The following is a 20720-nucleotide window of genomic DNA, read 5'->3' on the forward strand; positions in this document are numbered from 1 at the left end:
GCTCCACTTTAACGTAGTTTCGATTTCGATATTTACGCGCTTTCATATAAATTAGTTTTGATTTCTCTTTTTTGTGATTCTGTGTGTACAGTCGAATCCCATTATAACGAATTCCAAGAGACTGGAGAAATCACTTCGTTATAACGAAATTTCGTTATAAAGGAACCCCAGGTTTTTCGCATTGTTTCTATGTAAACTTATTTGGGGGATTAGAAAAAGGTTCGTTAAAACGGGATTCGACTGTATTTGAACAATATTTTCATTTTCCTCGAAAACAATTTTTTTTTTAAATATATACTATAATATATCATTTCAACAATATTAAAAAATACTGAGCTCACTTAGAACAAAACCGGATATACCGATACATCGGTTAATACGATTTTTTTCCCCGTCTTCGTGAACCTCAAACCATGAAACAATGCTATGAAATTCAATACAGATTTCTATTTGACGCGGGGAAAAAATAACTTTTTGAAAAGTCATTTCAAAAGAACCAAGTGGAACATACAAATACAGCAACAGGAAGAATCAAACTGAAGCAAGAAACTGGTCATTTGTTTTTACATTCTACCATCATTTGTCGTTAATGCAGATGAAACGGATCGTCAGTTTAAAGATGGTTTCAGGTTTCAATAATTGTGAGCGCAAATATAAATTATTTTTTTGTTTTTCAGCATCATCTATCTTTGACTTCAGGTGACGCTTTCTCATTTTACACATACAAATTTTTGTGATATTTTTATACTTTCTATCATTTCTCTTATCTGAGAAATTAATTTCTCAATAATTTACAGAATACTTGATTATTTTGATAAGTTGTGCTCACTTCTAAAAAAATGGGATACAGTGAAATATATCAGTTATACGATGTTTCTTCAGACTTCATGATCCTGATTTACTGTAAATAACGTTTTTCGCCTGTAAGTTCATTAACCGTGGGTCGACTGTAACTTAGTTTGCTCCATTGCCCCCCTGCCCCCCTCCTTTTAGCATTAAATTAGATTAAAAAAAACTCGAGGGGAACTCGTATCAAGTTCCACTGCATGTATGTTCCATTGTATACAGGGTACATAGGCAAAAGGGCGTATGGTATTTTACTAGCGAACCATTGGTAATAGCGGCATACTTCCAATTAGAAAAAGTATCCAAATAACGTGTAGTGTGCCAAAGCCTCCTAGATAGACTCCTAGTAGTAGTTAGGAGGCTTTGGTTATATAGTACTCAGACATGTCATTTATGTTGCAAGGGGTTGTGTAGTTATAAAAATAAAAAAATTAACTTTTTATACGGGCACCCTGTGCTCAAAAACCCAATTACAAAGTTGTTGCCCGTCTCCTGATGCCAACAAAATAAATTTTCCCGCATCTAATGCTGTTTTTCCTGAACTCTCTTCCATTTTTCGAATTCGAATATCTCAGTGAATATTGCACTTAGAAACGTGGAAATTATTTTGTTGGCATCAGGAAAAAGACAGGACAACAACTTTGTTATTGGGGTCTTAAGCACAGGGTGTTGGTATAAAAAATTTACTTTGGTAACTACACAACCCCTTGCAACATGAATGACATATCTAAGACACAATGGATATCTGAAACAATAGCATATCTATATACTACACGTTATTTGGATATTTTTTAAATCGGAAGTATGCCTCTAGGACCAATGGTTCTCCAGTAAAATACCATCATCCCTGTTACTTACGCACCCTGTACATATAATCACAGTGAAAAGAATAAAAAAAGAGTGGGAGGGGTGTTCAATTTGTTTACAACATCGGAGGCTGCCCGCTGCATAACCGTAATTTTCTGACCTTGTCAATCAATCAACCGCCGTTTCGCATTTCATCCGCTGCAAATGATGATTGCATGTGGAAGAAGCAAATGCACTCGCATATAAAAAGAATAAATAAGTAAGTAAATGAAATAACACTTCATGATAATGTACGCGTCTTTAGAGCGGATGAGAAAAATCTGTTTGAATGGATGACGTCTCTTTCGGGGTAATGAAGTTGATCTTCAGAGTTTGACGATCAACACGCTCCGCGAGCTGCGTCAGTCTTGTTACCAGTTCTGCAATTCTGAATTTCTTTGACGGTGTAAAGGGATTCGTTCTTCTTCTTTTCTTTTTTTTTTACCGCCATAAGATTTTCTAATATAAGTTCTCTCGACTTAAACCCTATTTTAGTCTCTGTCACTTGAATGACCGGAGAAACAAGAATGATGTCTAGAAATTCAGCGCTATTCGTCCTGAGCTGTATTTTGCTGTTGCATTGTAAGTACAGCTGATTGCTTTTATTTCACTTCCATGTGGACTTCTTTTAAATAAAACTTAACAATAGTGATTAAATGTCATATAGGGTGATTCTCGAACTCCAGGTAAGAAGTAATCGATAAGGTTTTCGCTGCCGTCGTCAGTTTTGAGGGAGTTTCTCGGGGTCAAGAGCAGCATTACTTCTCCAATTCAAGTTAGGCGCGGATCCAGGGCTATTTGTCCGGCAAGGCGAACTAGGGGGAATGAAGGGGCGAACGGTGAATATACGTCCTTTATTTTAAGGGACAGAACCATTGTTTTCCATTGTAATTCTTCCTCTGGAGGTGGAAGGTGAAGATCACCCTCCTCGTTACAAGACTATTGAAGACACCACCCTAAGCAGTCACTGATCCAGAGGGGTTCCGTTCACAATCCCGACAGACGAAATCCCGACAAGTCACAATCCCGACAGACGAAATCCCGACAGGTCAAAATCCCGACAGGGTCGAAATCCCGACAGGTCAAAATCCCGACAGGGTCGAAATCCCGACAGGTCAAAATCCCGACAGGGTCGAAATCCCGACAAGTCAAAATCCCGACACGGTCGAAATCCCGACACGGTCGAAATCCCGACACTGTCCAATTTAAAAATTCAATTTCGCCGTATAAGCCGCACTTCGTGATTTCTGTCGGGATTTGAATTTCTCGCGGTGAGGGGCGTGCGGGCGCCGATGAGAATGATAAATTGCGATCAAATAAATTTTTCAAATTTTAATTTCGCCGTATAAGCCGCACTTCGCGATTTCTGTCGGGATTTGAATTTCTCGCGATGAAGGGCGTTGGGGTGACGATGAGAATAATAAATTGCTATCAAATAAATTTTAAAATTTCAATTTCGCCGTATAAGCCGCACTTCGCGATTTCTGTCGGGATTTGAATTTCTTGTGGCAAGGGGCGTTGGGGTGACGATGAGAATGATAAATTGCGATGAAATAAATTTTTCAAATTTTAATTTCGCCGTATAAGCCGCACTTCGCGAATTCTGTCGGGATTTGAATTTCTTGTGGCAAGGGGCGTTGGGGCGCCGATGAGAATGATAAATTGCGATCAAATAAATTTTTCAAATTTTAATTTCGCCGTATAAGCCGCACTTCGCGATTTCTGTCGGGATTTGAATTTCTCGCGATGAAGGGCGTTGGGGTGACGATGAGAATAATAAATTGCTATCAAATAAATTTTAAAATTTCAATTTCGCCGTATAAGCCGCACTTCGCGATTTCTGTCGGGATTTGAATTTCTTGTGGCAAGGGGCGTTGGGGTGACGATGAGAATGATAAATTGCTATCAAATAAATTTTCAAATTTCAATTTCGCCGTATAAGCCGCACTTCGTGATTTCTGTCGGGATTTGAATTTCTTGCGGCAAGGGGCGTTGGGGTGACGATGAGAATGATAAATTGCTATCAAATAAATTGTCAAATTTCAATTTCGCCGTATAAGCCGCACTTCGTGATTTCTGTCGGGATTTGAATTTCTTGCGGCAAGGGGCGTTGGGGTGACGATGAGAATGATAAATTGCGATGAAATAAATTTTTCAAATTTTAATTTCGCCGTATAAGCCGCACTTCGCGATTTCTGTCGGGATTTGAATTTCTTGTGGCAAGGGGCGTTGGGGTGACGATGAGAATGATGAATTGCGATGAAATACATTTTTAAAATTTTAATTTCGCCGTATAAGCCGCACTTCGCGATTTCTGTCGGGATTTGAATTTCTTGCGGCAAGGGGCGTTGGGGTGACGATGAGAATGATAAATTGCTATCAAATAAATTTTCAAATTTCAATTTCGCCGTATAAGCCGCACTTCGTGATTTCTGTCGGGATTTGAATTTCTTGCGGCAAGGGGCGTTGGGGTGACGATGAGAATGATAAATTGCGATGAAATAAATTTTTCAAATTTTAATTTCGCCGTATAAGCCGCACTTCGCGATTTCTGTCGGGATTTGAATTTCTTGTGGCAAGGGGCGTTGGGGTGACGATGAGAATGATGAATTGCGATGAAATACATTTTTAAAATTTTAATTTCGCCGTATAAGCCGCACTTCGCGATTTCTGTCGGGATTTGAATTTCTTGCGGCAAGGGGCGTTGGGGTGACGATGAGAATGATAAATTGCTATCAAATAAATTTTCAAATTTCAATTTCGCCGTATAAGCCGCACTTCGTGATTTCTGTCGGGATTTGAATTTCTTGCGGCAAGGGGCGTTGGGGTGACGATGAGAATGATAAATTGCGATGAAATAAATTTTTCAAATTTTAATTTCGCCGTATAAGCCGCACTTCGCGATTTCTGTCGGGATTTGAATTTCTTGTGGCAAGGGGCGTTGGGGTGACGATGAGAATGATGAATTGCGATGAAATACATTTTTAAAATTTTAATTTCGCCGTATAAGCCGCACTTCGCGATTTCTGTCGGGATTTGAATTTCTTGCGGCAAGGGGCGTTGGGGTGACGATGAGAATGATAAATTGCTATCAAATAAATTTTCAAATTTCAATTTCGCCGTATAAGCCGCACTTCGTGATTTCTGTCGGGATTTGAATTTCTTGCGGCAAGGGGCGTTGGGGTGACGATGAGAATGATAAATTGCGATGAAATAAATTTTTCAAATTTTAATTTCGCCGTATAAGCCGCACTTCGCGATTTCTGTCGGGATTTGAATTTCTTGTGGCAAGGGGCGTTGGGGTGACGATGAGAATGATGAATTGTGATGAAATACATTTTTAAAATTTTAATTTCGCCGTATAAGCCGCACTTCGCGATTTCTGTCGGGATTTGAATTTCTTGTGGCAAGGGGCGTTGGGGTGACGATGAGAATGATAAATTGCGATGAAATAAATTTTTCAAATTTTAATTTCGCCGTATAAGCCGCACTTCGCGATTTCTGTCGGGATTTGAATTTCTTGCGGCAAGGGGCGTTGGGGTGACGATGAGAATGATAAATTGCGATGAAATAAATTTTTCAAATTTTAATTTTGCCGTATAAACCGCACTTCGCGATTTCTGTCGGGATTTGAATTTCTTGCGGCAAGGGGCGTTGGGGTGACGATGAGAATGATAAATTGCGATGAAATAAATTTTTCAAATTTTAATTTTGCCGTATAAGCCGCGGTTCGGGATTTGAATTTCTTGCGGTGAGGGGCGTGGGGGCGCCGATGAGAATGATAAATTGTGATCAAATAAATTTTCAAATTTTAATTTCGCCGTATAAGCCGCACTTCGTGATTCCAGAGGCCTGAGTTAGGTCCGACCGTTCATCGCATACAAGTTCCAAGGAAAAATTGATATTCTTTGCCTTTGTAGTCTAGTGGGCTCACCCAGAAAGCTCGAGAACGTGGGTTTGATTCCTAGCAAGAGCACAGGTGAATTTTTCCTTCCTAACTTCATCTCGCATCAGCCAACCGTTGAAACCTTCGTATAGATAGCGGAAAGTGATATAATCCTCGGAAAATACAGTGTGTGTGGCTCAAAACAAAAAAATCTAAATTTTTCTTTGATTTCCCGTCCTTTAACTTCCAATTTGAAAGTTGTTGCATTGTCTCTCCTGATGCCAACAGAAAAATTGCATGTTTCTCAGTGCAATATTCGCTAAGATATTTGAATTCGAAAACTGGAGAAAAGTTATGAAAAGACAGCAAAAACTAATCGACAACGCTCCTTCCCCAAATTTATGCTGTCCTTTCCACCTTTCCTTCGAATTTTGAATTCAAATATCTCGGCGAACATTGTACTTGTCAACTTAGATTTTTTTTGTTGGTCTCAGGAGATACGGTGCAGTCACTTTATAATTAGAAGTTTTAAAAATTTATATTTTTTTATTTTGTTACACACTGTGTTTTCACTCTCAAAACTGGTACAGGGTAATTTTTGAACGCCTTTTGAGCATTTTTTCAAACTGAAATCATCTCTACCACGGATGGTTGAGAAGACAATGGCCGTACTAACTCTTAAAGGACACCCTGTATGCAACTACACTACCACACAATTTGCATACTCTCTTCAAAGCCTTAAGACCAACTTAGAGATAGAATTTTAAGAAATTTTTTTGGGAGTCTCAACAGTATAAAATAAAACTATTGACAGAATTTTATGTTTATAGCTTCGTAGTGAGAAGGGGGGAATTGGGGATCCGGTCCCTTCGAAATGAGAGAAAATGATTGAAATAAGGTAAAACATGGCCAAATATATTATTTGACCACCTTGTCCCCCCCCCCCCGCATGGAATTTCTAGATACGGGCCTGACCTTCAGTGGTTGCGGCTCGGCGATGAATCAGTGAATTAAGCTGTCAAGACATGTAATTTTATACATATGAATAAAAATATTTCTCTACTATTACATTGCTTTCGAAAACCTTGAAAATTTTAAATTAAGATCTTCATGAAACGGTCTAACTTTGTGCAATATCATTTGACATTTTAAGTCTATTTGAAACTTGAGCGAGAAAGAATTTCGAAAAATTCTCAAAGAAAATAATAAGGAACAGCAGTGTTTGTGGAGGATAGAAAAATCGATAAATGCCAGAAAAAGGCAACCCTGAATCCTTTGCTTTTCGCCAAGTTGGAAAAGTAAATGAATTTCCAAATTATTGATCTCCATTGATCATGGTATGCGCCACAAACCACTTGCAGCGACAAACGGAAATCCCGACAGAAATCGCGAAGTGCGGCTTATACGGCGAAATTAAAGTTAGAAAATTTATTTGATAGCAATTCATCATTCTCATCGTCGCCCCAACGCCCTTAATCGCGAGAAAGTCAAATCCCGACAGAAATCACGAAGTGCGGCTTATACGGCGAAATTAAAATTTGAAAATTTTATTTGATCGCAATTCACTATTCTCATCGTCGCCCCAACGCCCCTCGCCGAGAGAAATTCAAATCCCGACAGAAATCACGACGTGCGGCTTATGCGACAAAATTAAAATTTGAAAATTTTATTTGATCGCAATTCATCATTTTCATCGTCGCCCCAACGCCCTTAATCGCAAGAAAGTCAAATCCCGACAAAAATCGCGAAGTGCGGCTTATACGGCGAAATTAAAATTTGAAAATTTATTTGATAGCAATTTATCATTCTCATCGTCACCCCAACGCCCTTCATCGCGAGAAATTCAAATCCCGACAAAAATCGCGAAGTGCGGCTTATACGGCGAAATTGAAATTTTAAAATTTATTTGATAGCAATTTATCATTCTCATCGTCACCCCAACGCCCCTTGCCGCAAGAAATTCAAATCCCGACAGAAATCGCGAAGTGCGGCTTATACGGCGAAATTAAAATTTGAAAAATTTATTTCATCGCAATTTATCATTCTCATCGTCACCCCAACGCCCCTTGCCGTAAGAAATTCAAATCCCGACAGAAATCGCGAAGTGCGGCTTATACGGCGAAATTAAAATTTAAAAAATTTATTTGATCGCAATTTATCATTCTCATCGGCGCCCCAACGCCCCTTGCCGTAAGAAATTCAAATCCCGACAGAAATCGCGAAGTGCGGCGATTATACGGCGAAATTGAATTTTTAAATTCGACCGTGTCGGGATTTTGACCGTGTCGGGAATTTGACCCTGTCGGGATTTCGACTTTTCGGGATTTTGACCTGTCGGGATTTCGACCCTGTCGGGATTCTGACCGTGTCGGGATTTTGACTTGTCGGGATTTCGACCCTGTCGGGATTTTGACCTGTCGGGATTTCGTCTGTCGGGATTGTGACTTGTCGGGATTTCGTCTGTCGGGATTATGACCCACACCCGATCCAGAGAGGGTGTATCTTAACTCCAAGGGATTGAGAGGGAAAAAATGTTGTACGGGGGGGGGGGGGCTCCCCCGTAAAATTTGTGCTCCCCCTTCCCCAAACATTTCGTATACCATTGCTTCGCGCGGCAACAACAGTCTTTCATCTTCGGGGAAGATACATCCAGCAAAATATCGTACAGTATAGAAAAACAATGTTTTGGCTGGTAAAATACGGGACGTACGGTGACCGCTTTAGTTTCGTCACCACTATATAACCCTCTTCTCCCGCAATTTCCTCCTAAAAATTTTGAAGTATAGTGATATCTCGTTATAACGGTACTCTACTGACGAATAAAAAAATATGATATCGTGGGGCAGCAGTTTAACTATAAACTATGGGCATTTATTTCCATAAAGACTTGAAAAAATATCGTTGTACAGGGATTTATTTGAACTTGGCAATAGTGAGGGATTTATCGTTATATCGACTTGTCTATTCCAGTTGCAAGAGAGGTATACCCGTAACTACCGGACAACTTAGTTATATCGACTATCTTCGTAGGGAGGTTTCACTCTATCTAGATTGTAGAAGTTATTGCCTAAATCAGCAGCTGCTTCTGGTATCGTTTCTAGTCAGGCATTCTTATACGAATAAGTCTATGGTTAATCGCTAATTATTTACCCCGAAATTTTAACAAAAAATAACGTGCGTGCGATGACGGACGAAATATTTCGTTCAAACGCCAGTGGAGTATATTCAATCCATAGTTCTCTGTGTTTTCTTCTTTCCCTCCTCACCATCGCGAAGCTTTATTGTCGGTACTCTAGGTACCGAAGTTTTTTTCCACCCCGTTTTTTCTATCCTCCTGTTTGTGATTTTTTTTCCCCCTCACTATATAATACATCTTTCTAATACGGTTAAACCTCGCTACAACGATACTCGATATAACGATAAATCGCCCTACAACGATACTCGATATAACGATAAATCGCCCTACAACGATACTCGATATAACGATAAATCGCCCTACAACGATACTCGATATAACGATAAATCGCCCTACAACGATATTCTTTCAAATCTTGTTTGGAATTGCATGTAGTCTAATGCTAAACTTCTCTCAATAAAACGATATCCTTCCTTTACTACGATAAATCCCTCTATAATGATATTTTTGAGATTTTTCTTTTTAAAACCACTACACAATGATATTTTTAAATAATAATTTGCTCAAAATTGATTTGAATTCGATTTTAACTTCGTCACTGGTATTCGTTCTTCTGAGTGCGCCCTATTACATCGATATTTAGCACCCACAGGATCACCGAAAGCACTAAGAAGGTAATTGGTATTGCAACTTTCAATGTATGACAAGACACTGCAACACGGTGAACAACTTTACGGAGGCAATGCATCTAACAGAATTTTATTAATCAACTAATCATTACAATTTTTTGCGGCGAATAAATACATAAAAGTTCATTTTCTAGTGGTATACTAATAACGCCGAGATTTAGAGAAGATGCCAACAACAGCATAAATTTGATGAAAGGTGATGACGATATTATGTGTTTTGCTTCTCTCCCGATATAACTCTACAACGATATTTTTCCCTGGTCCGCAGAATATCGTTATATTGAGAGTTCACTATATACATGTTACTGCAAAAAGCCCGAAATTGGTCAGTTCGCGAATCGCCCAATTTCGTTGTAAATTGACCCGCCTAATGTTTGCATTTCGGGGGGTTTGGACTCCTAGCGGTAATCACTTTTTTTTTTCGAAATTTGACAGAAAATAACGATATATGTCTATATCATTATTTTTATAGTTTTTTTTTTTTTTTCATTTCTCCGTTTTTCTCTCTTCGTACTGAAGCTAATCCAATACAGCTAGTATATTACAGCCACGTATCACACGTTGACGATGGAAAAAAAAAAGGATTTGGCTCCTACCAAACCATTTTACGTCAGAACATCGAACTTTGGCCAGGGATTTCCGGCCACTTCACGAATTGGCCGGGAAAAAAACCCCGAATCATTTCTGAAAATCGGACTTGGTCCAAAACTCTCGGCCACTTCGCGAATCGGGCGCACTTCTGGATTTGGCAGTAACATATACATGTAAGTGTGAGGGAGAACACGTAGGGTAAGAATGGAAAGAAGGTCTCTAAAAAATATACTCTCTTATATACTTATTTCTATTATACTGGTTTTCCTTAGGCCTATATAGGCCTATTTTTCTTCCACTTCTTCCTTTTTCTAACATTTGTTGCCAAAAGCTTGTACGTAAAGTGTTTAAATACCGTTCGATATAACATAACGATGGCAAAACTAATGCTTTCCCCCCCCCCCCCCCTCAAATATTTTAGATGGTTATTCTGCGGTACCAGAGCAGTCCAAGTCCGACTCGAGCCCAAGCGAATTGCGTCGAGACATTTTCAAGAACTATGACAAAAAAGCGATTCCCGTGAAAAACTTCGGCGATTCCATCACTGCGACGATTGGATTGAACTTCTTGTTCATCCGTGAGCTGGTAAGTTGGAATTTTTCAGTGATACCGATTTCAGGGAAGAAATCAAACGGGACGCTAAAAGTCTCCCCATCCCAAGAGAACTCTGAATTATCCGAGGATGATGTCACTCTCCCCCTATCCATACGAAGATTTTAACAGCTGGTTGATGCAAAGATCGAAAAAGTCGAATCCCGTTATAACGAACGCCAAGAGACCGGAGGAATCACTTCGTTAAGACGAAATTTCGTTATAAAAGAATTGCAGGTTACCTCGCATTGTTTTTATGTAAACTTATTTGGGAGATTAGAAAAGTGTTCGTTAAAACGAGATTTTCACTATAACGGTATTCGTTAAAATGGGATTCGACTGTATTTTGGAAAGAGAGAAAATTCAACTGTGCCTATTTGCGGGGAATCGAACCTACGTCCTTTCAGTTTCCGGGTGAACGCCCTAGACCACAGAGGCAACGAATATCTCAATCTTTCCTTGGAGCTCGCGTGCATTGAACGGGACCGTATATGAACGGTCGGACCTAATAGAGATATTCGTTCCCTCTGTAGTTTAGTGGTCTAGGGCAGTGTTTCTTAACCTTTCTTTGCCCGTGGCCCTCTTTGAACCACATTTTTTTTCTCGTGGCTCCCCTGTCATACCCAGAGTCTTCGACCCTCATCTAGAAGTAAGATCCTTTATAAGCGCGCGCGTATTGGATTTTTTCAGTGAATTTATACTGAACGAAAATTTTGCAAATAATATTGGTCTCCGAACCACTGGGCTAGAATTTATTGAGATCCCCGCTAGTCCGAGTTCTATTCAGGCCGTCTCAACATCATGGGCCCCCTAGGTAAAGTGATGTTATGGTAGTCCCACACTTAGGTGGAAATAAACAGCTTACTTATTTTCAAAATTTATTGTACTATACAAAATATCATGAGGTGGGGTCACTTATGGACCTTAGACCCCTGGGCATGACCCCCTTACAAGAGTGGGACTGACAGAGCTGCAGCCCGAGGGGCCTGATATGATTTTCATCATTTTTTGTTTTTTCACACTATAAATTTAATCTAGAGGGGCCTTGCGATAAACCCTCACCCTAGGGCACCTGCTGCAGAATATAGGTGGTGAGTCCCGCGTGGATGTCAGTAGTGATGAATATTCAGCTTTGCTGGGGGGGGGGGGGTACCCCCTCTAGGACAATATAATCATAGTGCAATAAAAAATAAACTCTCAAAAATTATATTTTTTTAAATTTTAATTGAAAGTTCATTAAATACGGAAACAATGAACCTCATTGGCACTGAAACCTAGAAAGCTCAGGCCACATGACAACTCCCCCCCCCCCCACCTCCCGAAGCAGCTTTCCGAGTTCGCCGAGCCCCTTAATAATTCACGGATATTCAATGCAATCTCAACCTGCATACGCCCTTGTGGGCCATATATACGGACATCTTGAAACCTTAGACCCCCCCCCCACTCTTCCCCATTCTCGTTTCCTTCGTATCAGAGCTCTTAACGGCACCTAAGATGAAGCATTCTTTCCGACACAAGTTTCGCGAGCTCGACCATGCACTATGTAAATGAAACCGGGTCCGGACCCACCGCGAAAACTCCGTTCACTCCACCACTTTGAACGACTCAAAAAACCTGTTTTTTAGCCCACAGCGTGAGGCGGTTTTGGCGAAAAACCGATTTTTGCGCATTTGGGCATCGAAGTAGAGCGGCGGGTTTAGACGCGGCTTTACAGATTGACTTCTGCGCCCAGACAAAACAGATTGGCTCCGAGTTTGTCTTCTCTGGAACTCTCTCACGTGCGGATACGAATTCATCGTTACTGCAAAGATCGATGCAATTTAAAAAAATAAGTAAAACATCGAGAAAAACTCAAAGGCCCGATTCTTTTTTAAAACCGATTTCTGTAGTATTGAGAGTGTCTCCCGTAGTTTATTGCGGCCGTCCGTTGAGACTACGGACAATCCGTAGTAGTTGGCAACTCTGAATGTGGTAAGGGGTCATTCAAGTATTACGTCAGCATCGAAGGATGGGAGGGGGGTTTCGGATTTGCTGACTTTTGTAGACAAGGGGGAGGGGGGTTCGAAGGTTCCTTACGTCATCAACCACCATTTTTGAAGATATGAAATATTCTAAGCTGCCGACGAAATTTTGCTGAGGGGGTCAGTGTTTTGCTGACAGGGGAGTGGGGTCAAAAATGGCTGAAAATCTGCTGAATTAATACTTGAATGGGTCCCTAATGAAATAACCAACTACACTGAATTTTATTTATTCTTTCAGGTAGAAGACAAAGAAATAATCGTTGTGGATGCTTGGATCTATATGGTAAGCTTTCATGCATGCAGTTCTTCTTTTTACAGAGCGAAAAAAAAATCGTTATATGTAATAAGCTAATTTAGGAATCCAGATCGATTCACCAATTACCGTTACATACGGTGTTTCACAAAGAGTATCCCGTCTTAAACGAATAAAGGTCCTATGATTGATTCTGAAATTACAATACAGTCGGCGCCGCTTATTAGAATCACGGATAATGTTATCATTCTGTTATTTGTACCACTTTTGTAAAGAACGGAATGAACCAATACCATACTATGGAAAATAATTCATTTATAGCTATCAGGTCTTCGGTTTTGCTATCAATTTGTTTTGTCGATTTTTTTTTTCTGCGCATTTTGAAGCTTAACCAAACTTACTGTGTTTTCCCCGTAAGTTACCGTTATCAGCCTTCAATACTACGTAGGAGGCAAGAAGGTGTTCTCTCCTCCCTCCTTTGTTTACAAACATTTCCGTACTTATTGCCATCATCAGACCGTAGTAGTCGCTGTGATCCGAATTTGGCTTACATTTTTGCTATGGCCTTCAAGACAAATGTATGACGGAAAAAAAAAAAAAAAAATTCCTTCAGTTCTTGATCAGTTTCTTTCAGTTGGCCAAATTCAATTTATTTTTTTTTCCCTGAGACTTTTTCAAGGGGTGTACGAAACGTATTGTATGTACATTGAAAAGTGCATCGTAATTTATGAAATAGGCCTACATTAGACAATTCTACTCTAACGCCTCACAATGGCTGGATAATAAACAATGCGGTATTTTAGTCTGAAGGAGAAAAAAAAAGTCCCGTTTCAGAATATACTGTAAAAATATAAGAAAAAAGAACGATTGAACATTTTGCAACCAGTTATATGTGAAAGAAAAATGAAGTTGTGTCCCGTTTTTATACCAATACCGTACATCCCATTTCACCAAACCGAATGTATTGCTACTACTTTGAAACGGGATTTTCTTCGGGTATAGTTATCATCCGGTTATTGTTATCAGAATCGCCGATTCCCGATGTGATCGTATTAAGCGGCGTGGACTGTATTGAAAATGTATCAGTGAAAAGGAAAAATTCAGAGGTGAGATATCGGCACTTTCGTAAAATGATGCAGTAATTGAGGAAATTATAAGCGAGGAGATTTTTTTTTTTTTTTAATTTTTAAGAACCTCCCCCCCCCTCCCCCGTCTTACTCCAATCAGAAAAGCAACCGAACTCCATCGGGTAACCCAATGATAAGATCACGTAATAAGCGTGAGTGTTTGTGAAATCGAAGTTTGCTTTAGTTCAAATGATATAAAATGATATAATATATATATTTTTTTCTTTCATTTATGTTCAAAATTGCCAGAAGTGGAATGATTCATATTTGACGTGGAATCCCGATAATTACAATGGCATCAAGTCTCTGAATATCCCCAGCGAAGATGTTTGGAAACCTGACATAACCACATACACTGCGTAAGTATATATTATGATCACATACCATTACACAGGATGTTTACAATCGACGCTCACGAGGTTATAACGACCCAATCGTTCAATCGAAAACGGACATAATATAGGGTTTGGAATGTAGCATAAAAAGGCAGCACTAAAATTTCACACGGAACACAGTGCCGTCTTAAGGCATGGGCCCACCCGGGCATGGCCCGTGGGCCTCAAGAGAAAAGGGCCCCCCCCCCTCACAAAAATGGGATCTGGTTGAGATTTTCGAAAATTTGCCTGGTAGGGCCTCCGAAAAATCATTTGACCTGTGGACCCATGATGCTCTTAAGACGGCCCTGACGAAACACCATAGACTCACTCAGACTCCGGGCGGATTTATGGTTTTGCTACCTGTGGGCTATACAAATTTTAACGCCTTTTATCCATCTAATTTTCTCGGCCACTTATTCATCAAATTGGCAGCCCTGGGCTATAGCACGCTTAGCTCTCCCCTTCTACTAAATAAGCCTTTGTCTCCAAGTCACTCTTTTGGTCGCTAACGTACTTTCACTCTCTATAGTTCTCCCTTTTTCATCCCTCTCTCAAAAGATCGCTCTTTAGGTACCTCTTTTGATTACTCACTGATGTAGTTCTTCGCTCTCAAGTCATTCTCATACTTACACGTTCTCTTGGTGACTCCCATAACCATATACTCTTTATGTCACTTTTTCAATCACTCACAGACCTGGCAACTCGCTAACTAGGTCACTCTTTTAGTCACTCACTGACGGGGTAGGAGTCAGACAATATATCAGATCAGGAGTCAGATCATAATATATCCTCGCTCTCTAGGTCTTTCCCAGGCTCTTCACTCTCTAAGACGCTCATTTGGTCACTCGCTGTCCTAGAAACTCGCTCTCCAGGCCACTCTTTTTGGTAATTCAGGTGTTTGCACTTTCTTGTGGTCACTCACATGTTTGCACACTTTTTTGATCGCTCACTGAATCACTTTTTCTAGGTAGATGCGGTTTTAGTGTTTTATCACTTATTTCCTATTTTAGTCTAATTTTCCTTGACCCCACTCATTCCTTACATTTGCCTGGACCATATAGTCCACTTAGTCCACCTTCTCCTGTAAATACGCCTCTGCTCAGACTGATAGATATACACACACTTCCGGCACAACTCACTGTCGGTAGTAAATTGTCCATGGCGATAGACCGGCAGGAACAGACTTGAGTATTTTGCGGCCCTCTAAAACGGGATTTCTCAATTCCGCAGTGAGCACGAATACCTGATGCACGCCCAGTGCCGTCTTAACGCATGGGCTCACCCGGGGCCTCAAGAGAAGAGGGAGGCCTCGGAAAAATGAAAAGTAGTTGAATTATTCGAAAATTTGCTAAGTAGGGCCTTGGAAAAATCATTTGGTCCGGGGGCCCATGATGATCTAAGACGCCTGGTGTATATTGTCACCCGAGAATGAATATCCAACTAACCGTGGGCTCACATCCTCGAGCAAGGCCATTAGGTTGGGATCTTTTGCGGGCCCACAGGCCAGACTTTGTTTCCTTAGTGAATTTATAGCGTAAAAGAAAACCCACAAAAATTATGAGAATTGTGCCGGGCCAAAGGGCCTTGAGCAAGTACATTACACTTTTACGTTAAAGTAAAAATGTAATTAAAGTATTTTATTCTATTTTGCGGCCCCATCCCCCTAGAATTTTGCGACCCAGTGCTGCCACACCTGCCTAAATCAGGGCGCTGTAGACCAGAGTTGTGCCAACACCATCTTTAGTGCTACTAAAGCTGGTGTTGATTTTGCTCGGTTTGAAATAAAATTTAATATTGTTTCCTACTCAATATCTTTGTACAGAACACCAGACCTGAAGCTTCAACCAACAGTAGCGACGAAAGCCATAGTCTTCTCCAACGGAACAGTTTTGTGGGTGCCGCCTATGACAGTGAGCAGTCGCTGCCCGTTGAACTTCGCAGATTACCCGCACGACGTCCAACGCTGCACAATCAAACTCGGATCTTGGACGCACAGTGACAAAAGCATCGACCTGCAGTTGGAAACGCCAGAGGTCAAGCTGGACAACTTCATGGACGCGAACCAAGAATGGTCTCTTGTCTCAGGCACGGTCGAGAGGAACGACAACTACTATCCGTGTTGCCCTGGCGAGAACTATCCATCCATCAGTTACAACCTCACTATCAAGAGGAGACGTGCTCCGACCCAGCATATTGCGGATTCAGTATCGGCGTTCGCGGCGTTCACTAGCTTGCTGATGTTCTGGTTGCCTCCCGACTCCATTCATAAAGTGATGCTTGGGATGCTCGCCGAAGTACTCCTCGGTATCGTGATGATGTATCTTGGGATAGCAGTGAAAGCACCGGCAGCTCGTCTCAAAGCGAGTAAGTAAACTGAACTCTGTTTAAAATATTTGAAACAAAGAAATGCATACAATTGGTGCTCCCAGATTCCGAAAATTGAAATAAGAGGCGTTTTTCTCAGCGAACTATTTGCTTGAAAGATAGATGGCACTATTATCCAACATGATTCCTATCATACTGGAAAATGCCCTAGTAGAAGAATTTACCAAAAGCTGCTTGTTTCTGTCTGCAACAGATGGTGCCAATGCAATGACCAAACTTTTGATGACCAACTTACAGTAAGATTGTTTAAATTAAAAGCAGCATGATAGTTACATACGGGTAACATACATGAATAGTCAATGACGGTGATTGTGGAAAGTACTCAGGAGATATACTTGTGTCACGACAGTTTTTTTTAATACTTTCCCAAACGGTCTCTCAAATACGAGACGTCTAGCAACTCTACGTATATCAAGTATATAGGCTACACACACAATAATGTAGCACAAATCGTGAGCACTTCAGTCAGAAGCATGCTTGTCGAGTGAAGTGTTCGAGTTGATCTATGACGGTCTTTATGCCCCTTCAACCCGAACGATCGGGCGCAAGGAAGTAGCGGGCGGGACATGGGGGGATAGGACAAATGTGAGAAAATGACCGAAAAAAAGGGAAAAAGATGACCAAATCTATTGTTCTATTACTTTGGTCTCCCCCCCCCCCGAACGAAATTTCTGGTTACGCCCCTGATCGTGCGAGTGAGACTAACACAAATTCATACTTTCAAAAATCTCCTAATCTTAGAGGGTTAAAATAATCAAAATTATGTATAGTTCTCCAAGGACAATAATATATATTGGCACAGGGGCGTAGCCAGAAATTTCGTTCGGGGGGGGGGGCCAAAGTGACAGAACAATGGATTTGGCCATCTTTTTCCCTTTTTTCGGTCATTTTCTCACATTTCGGGGGGGGGGGGGGACTTGGGGGTCTGGTCCCCCCCCTCGCTACGCCCTTGTATTGGCACCCCCTCCCCTGGAAAGAAGTAATTTTATATTGGGCGAAGAATTCCCCGGGGGGGTTCGGTTATAACAGGAATCGGAACAGAGCACATTCCGAAGTCAAAATATTCTACAGGAAGCTGAAGCCGAGCACCAACGAGTCTTAAACACTTCCGAAGCCGTGATCTGAAATGTGCCGCGGGTCACTTAAGTGGCCTGTAAATGTGCCGAGGGCCGGTAATGCCACATTCAAATGATCTGGAAATGTTCCGCAGATCACGTTAGCTATCTGAAAATGCGCCGCGGTCCCTAAAATAACATGTAAATATGCCACGGGTCGCTTAAGTGATCTGGAAACGTTCCGCAGGTCACTTCTGCGATCTGGAAATGTGCCGCGGGGCTACATGAGTTCTCCGGAACTGCACCGCGGTCACTTAAGTGATCTGGTAATGTGTCGCTTTGTTCATTTTTACGAAAATCTGTTTGAAATCCCAAGCCACGTCAGATAACTCTGCGGGCCATGGGTTGAGCATGTATGGCCTAGAAAAAACCACTTGAATGGCCATTTTAAAAGTCGAATTTTTTTTTACTGTGTTGTCTTCTTGGATGTACTAAACATTTTTTTCCCCCTCAGCTGAACGAATATGTCCGTTCATGTGGATAGTAACGATATCGATAGTCATCGAGACGCTGGTGATCAACCTCGGGCGTGTCATGGGTCCGTGCCGACCACCCAGATGTCTAGCAGCCATTGCCAAAGGATGCTGCCAACCGTTCTGCGTGTGCGTTTCTCGTCCATATCCCGGAGGTGATCTGAGACAGGAGATCCTACACACGGAGAAAAGCAAGAAGCACGGTGCCGCCTCGGCGCAGGAGGAATGGAACATAGTAGCCATGGCCTTTGACAGGATCCTCTTCATTGCAGCGCTTCTCACAACCGCTTTCTACTATTACATTTGTAAATGACCCAGAAACATAGGAAGTGACGTCAATGTTCAGCGAAACGAAATCGGAACAATTCGACTTTACTGCATATTGCTAATAAAAGCTTATATCTCCACCATCTTTTCTTGTACTTAAGTTAAATATAGATCAATCATTGCTCTTAATACGTAAAGTCTGAATCAAGGAAGTCTCGAATGCATCACAACTCTCCCCACCAGGTTAATGTTGTGTCCTGGGAGCTTCCCACCCGCGCGTGCGCGTCTGGTATCCCCTTTCCCCACTCCAATTTATAGACTTGCACTAGAAAATCATGGTACCAGATCTCACTATCATAGAGCAGCTGTAAGAATGAATCGAATGCGATATCATGGAGTAACTGAAGCCCATGCATTACGATTGTCCCTGGTTTTAATCAATAGTTGTAAATAGCAAAATTTTTTTAAGGTATAATTATTAATATAAATAATAGTGATTTTAATTATAACAATCACATCAATATTCAACATGAATAAAGCGAATAAATATTTAGCCATACCCTCAGAATCACACAGAACTCTAAACTTCTATGGAAATAAATTTAATGCCACTTTTTTCATTTAATGGTCATTGATATTGATAAATGACTGACTATAGAGTATTCTATAACATCAGATGAAACATAATTCATTTTATATTCAGTCTTCAAAGTGGGTTCATATACCAGGAAAAGAAAAAAAGGGGTCAATCAAATGAAACTCTTTCAAGACGAATGAAAATGTATATCAAATGGTATTACAGAATTGAACAAAGCAATTGAAAGGGATGTCAGAATGTATTCATGCTTATAAGAAAAAGTCCCTAGAACCATTCAGACAAGCATCCAACGTCTTGAGAGGAGATGACAGTCAATGAATTTTCACAGACAATTATGTCTGCGAATAAAGTTTTGCCACAATGACTTCGGGTAAACTGTGTAAAGACGCCATGGTTAAATAGTCACCTGACTGGTAATGATGGAATAGGACGTTGTGCCTATTTTCGGTCTAATAATTTCAATTTTTAAAAATTAATGAGTAATTATTTCAATTATTATTATTATGATCTATTTTTTTTTATTTAGAAATGCAGTTTGAAGTCAGTCTCAATGTATTCATAAAAAATTTAAATCAGAAAAATATATTTTATTAGCTTCAAACTTTTAAAAAAGGGAAAAAGGAGAAATTAATTGGCCAGATGACTGGTTAAGCGATCCAGCATACCATTCTGTGGTGTAATTTTGTTGCGCAAAAATGTTAGTTATCATTGTATAAGGTCCTAAAGTATGAAAATGGCATGAGATAGCTGTGATCCATCTCAATAAGACTTTTATGCATTCAAACTCAAGAGACATGAATGAAGGTAAGCATTGCCATGCAACAGAACCACACCATCCTGAAAAAGCATACTTGGTCACTTGGTTATGATGGCTCTAATAGAGCTGTATAGACTATGCAACATATCAAATTTATAATTGAACTGTACAACCCAGAATCCTTACTCATGTGAAGGGCATACTCTATATTCTCAAGAAGTTGGACACCTATCTGAAAGCAAAAAATTTCTTCTAACGAACACAAGTACATTCTAACCAAGAATGGCTCGAGAAAAAAATCTCTACCCAAGAAGGATTTATTTTTGGAGAGCCCCAGCCACATTTTTTTTGTCAACAAAGCTTTTTGTGCCCTTTCAACTCAGATTCGGAACCCCCCCCCCCAGAGAAGCCCAAGAGTCACCCCTGATTCTGGTTTTATCACAGAGATTGCTTTAATTCTGCCATACAATTATATAGGGTATATAACTAACAGCATGCATTACAATTTACTGGGTGAACTGTTGATCCTAGAGGCATACTTCCAATTAAAAAAATTATCCAAATAATATGCAGACCTCATATATTTCATTGATATTGCAGGGGGTTGTATAGCTATTGTAATAAAAGAAATTAACTTCTTATATGTACTCAGAAAGCCAATTAGAAGGTTTTTGTCCTGCCTCTCCCAAGACCAACAAAAAAAATCCATGTTTCTAAGTTCAATATTTGCTGAGATATTTGAATTAAAAAATGGAGGAAAAT

General features: G+C 40.4%; 1 protein-coding gene across 1 annotated transcript; it reads left to right on the forward strand.

Moving 5' to 3' along the window:
- The first annotated feature begins 1976 nt into the window (after positions 1–1976).
- On the forward strand, positions 1977–18746 carry LOC149088425 (acetylcholine receptor subunit alpha-1-A-like). Its single transcript, XM_089247508.1, has 6 exons — positions 1977–2274; positions 10416–10579; positions 12845–12889; positions 14236–14345; positions 16186–16727; positions 18318–18746. Exons 1-6 carry the CDS (start codon positions 2202–2204, stop codon positions 18647–18649), a joined length of 1266 nt encoding a protein of 421 aa, XP_089103634.1. The 5' UTR covers positions 1977–2201; the 3' UTR covers positions 18650–18746.
- Positions 18747–20720: the final 1974 nt, after the last annotated feature.

This window comes from Pholcus phalangioides, unplaced genomic scaffold, assembly GCF_987345545.1.
Source record: "Pholcus phalangioides strain wild (caught in Gottingen) unplaced genomic scaffold, Ppha-v1.0 ptg000003l_1, whole genome shotgun sequence".
NCBI classification, from domain to species: domain Eukaryota; kingdom Metazoa; phylum Arthropoda; class Arachnida; order Araneae; family Pholcidae; genus Pholcus; species Pholcus phalangioides.

Bases quoted from the DNA above. Each gene is read 5' to 3' on its own strand.
- LOC149088425 (XM_089247508.1), top strand. From the start codon at position 2,202: ATGACCGGAGAAACAAGAATGATGTCTAGAAATTCAGCGCTATTCGTC. The intron at 2,275-10,415 runs GTAAGTACAGCT...CAAATATTTTAG, and splicing joins CTGTATTTTGCTGTTGCATT to ATGGTTATTCTGCGGTACCA. The intron at 12,890-14,235 runs GTAAGCTTTCAT...CAAAATTGCCAG, and splicing joins TGGATGCTTGGATCTATATG to AAGTGGAATGATTCATATTT.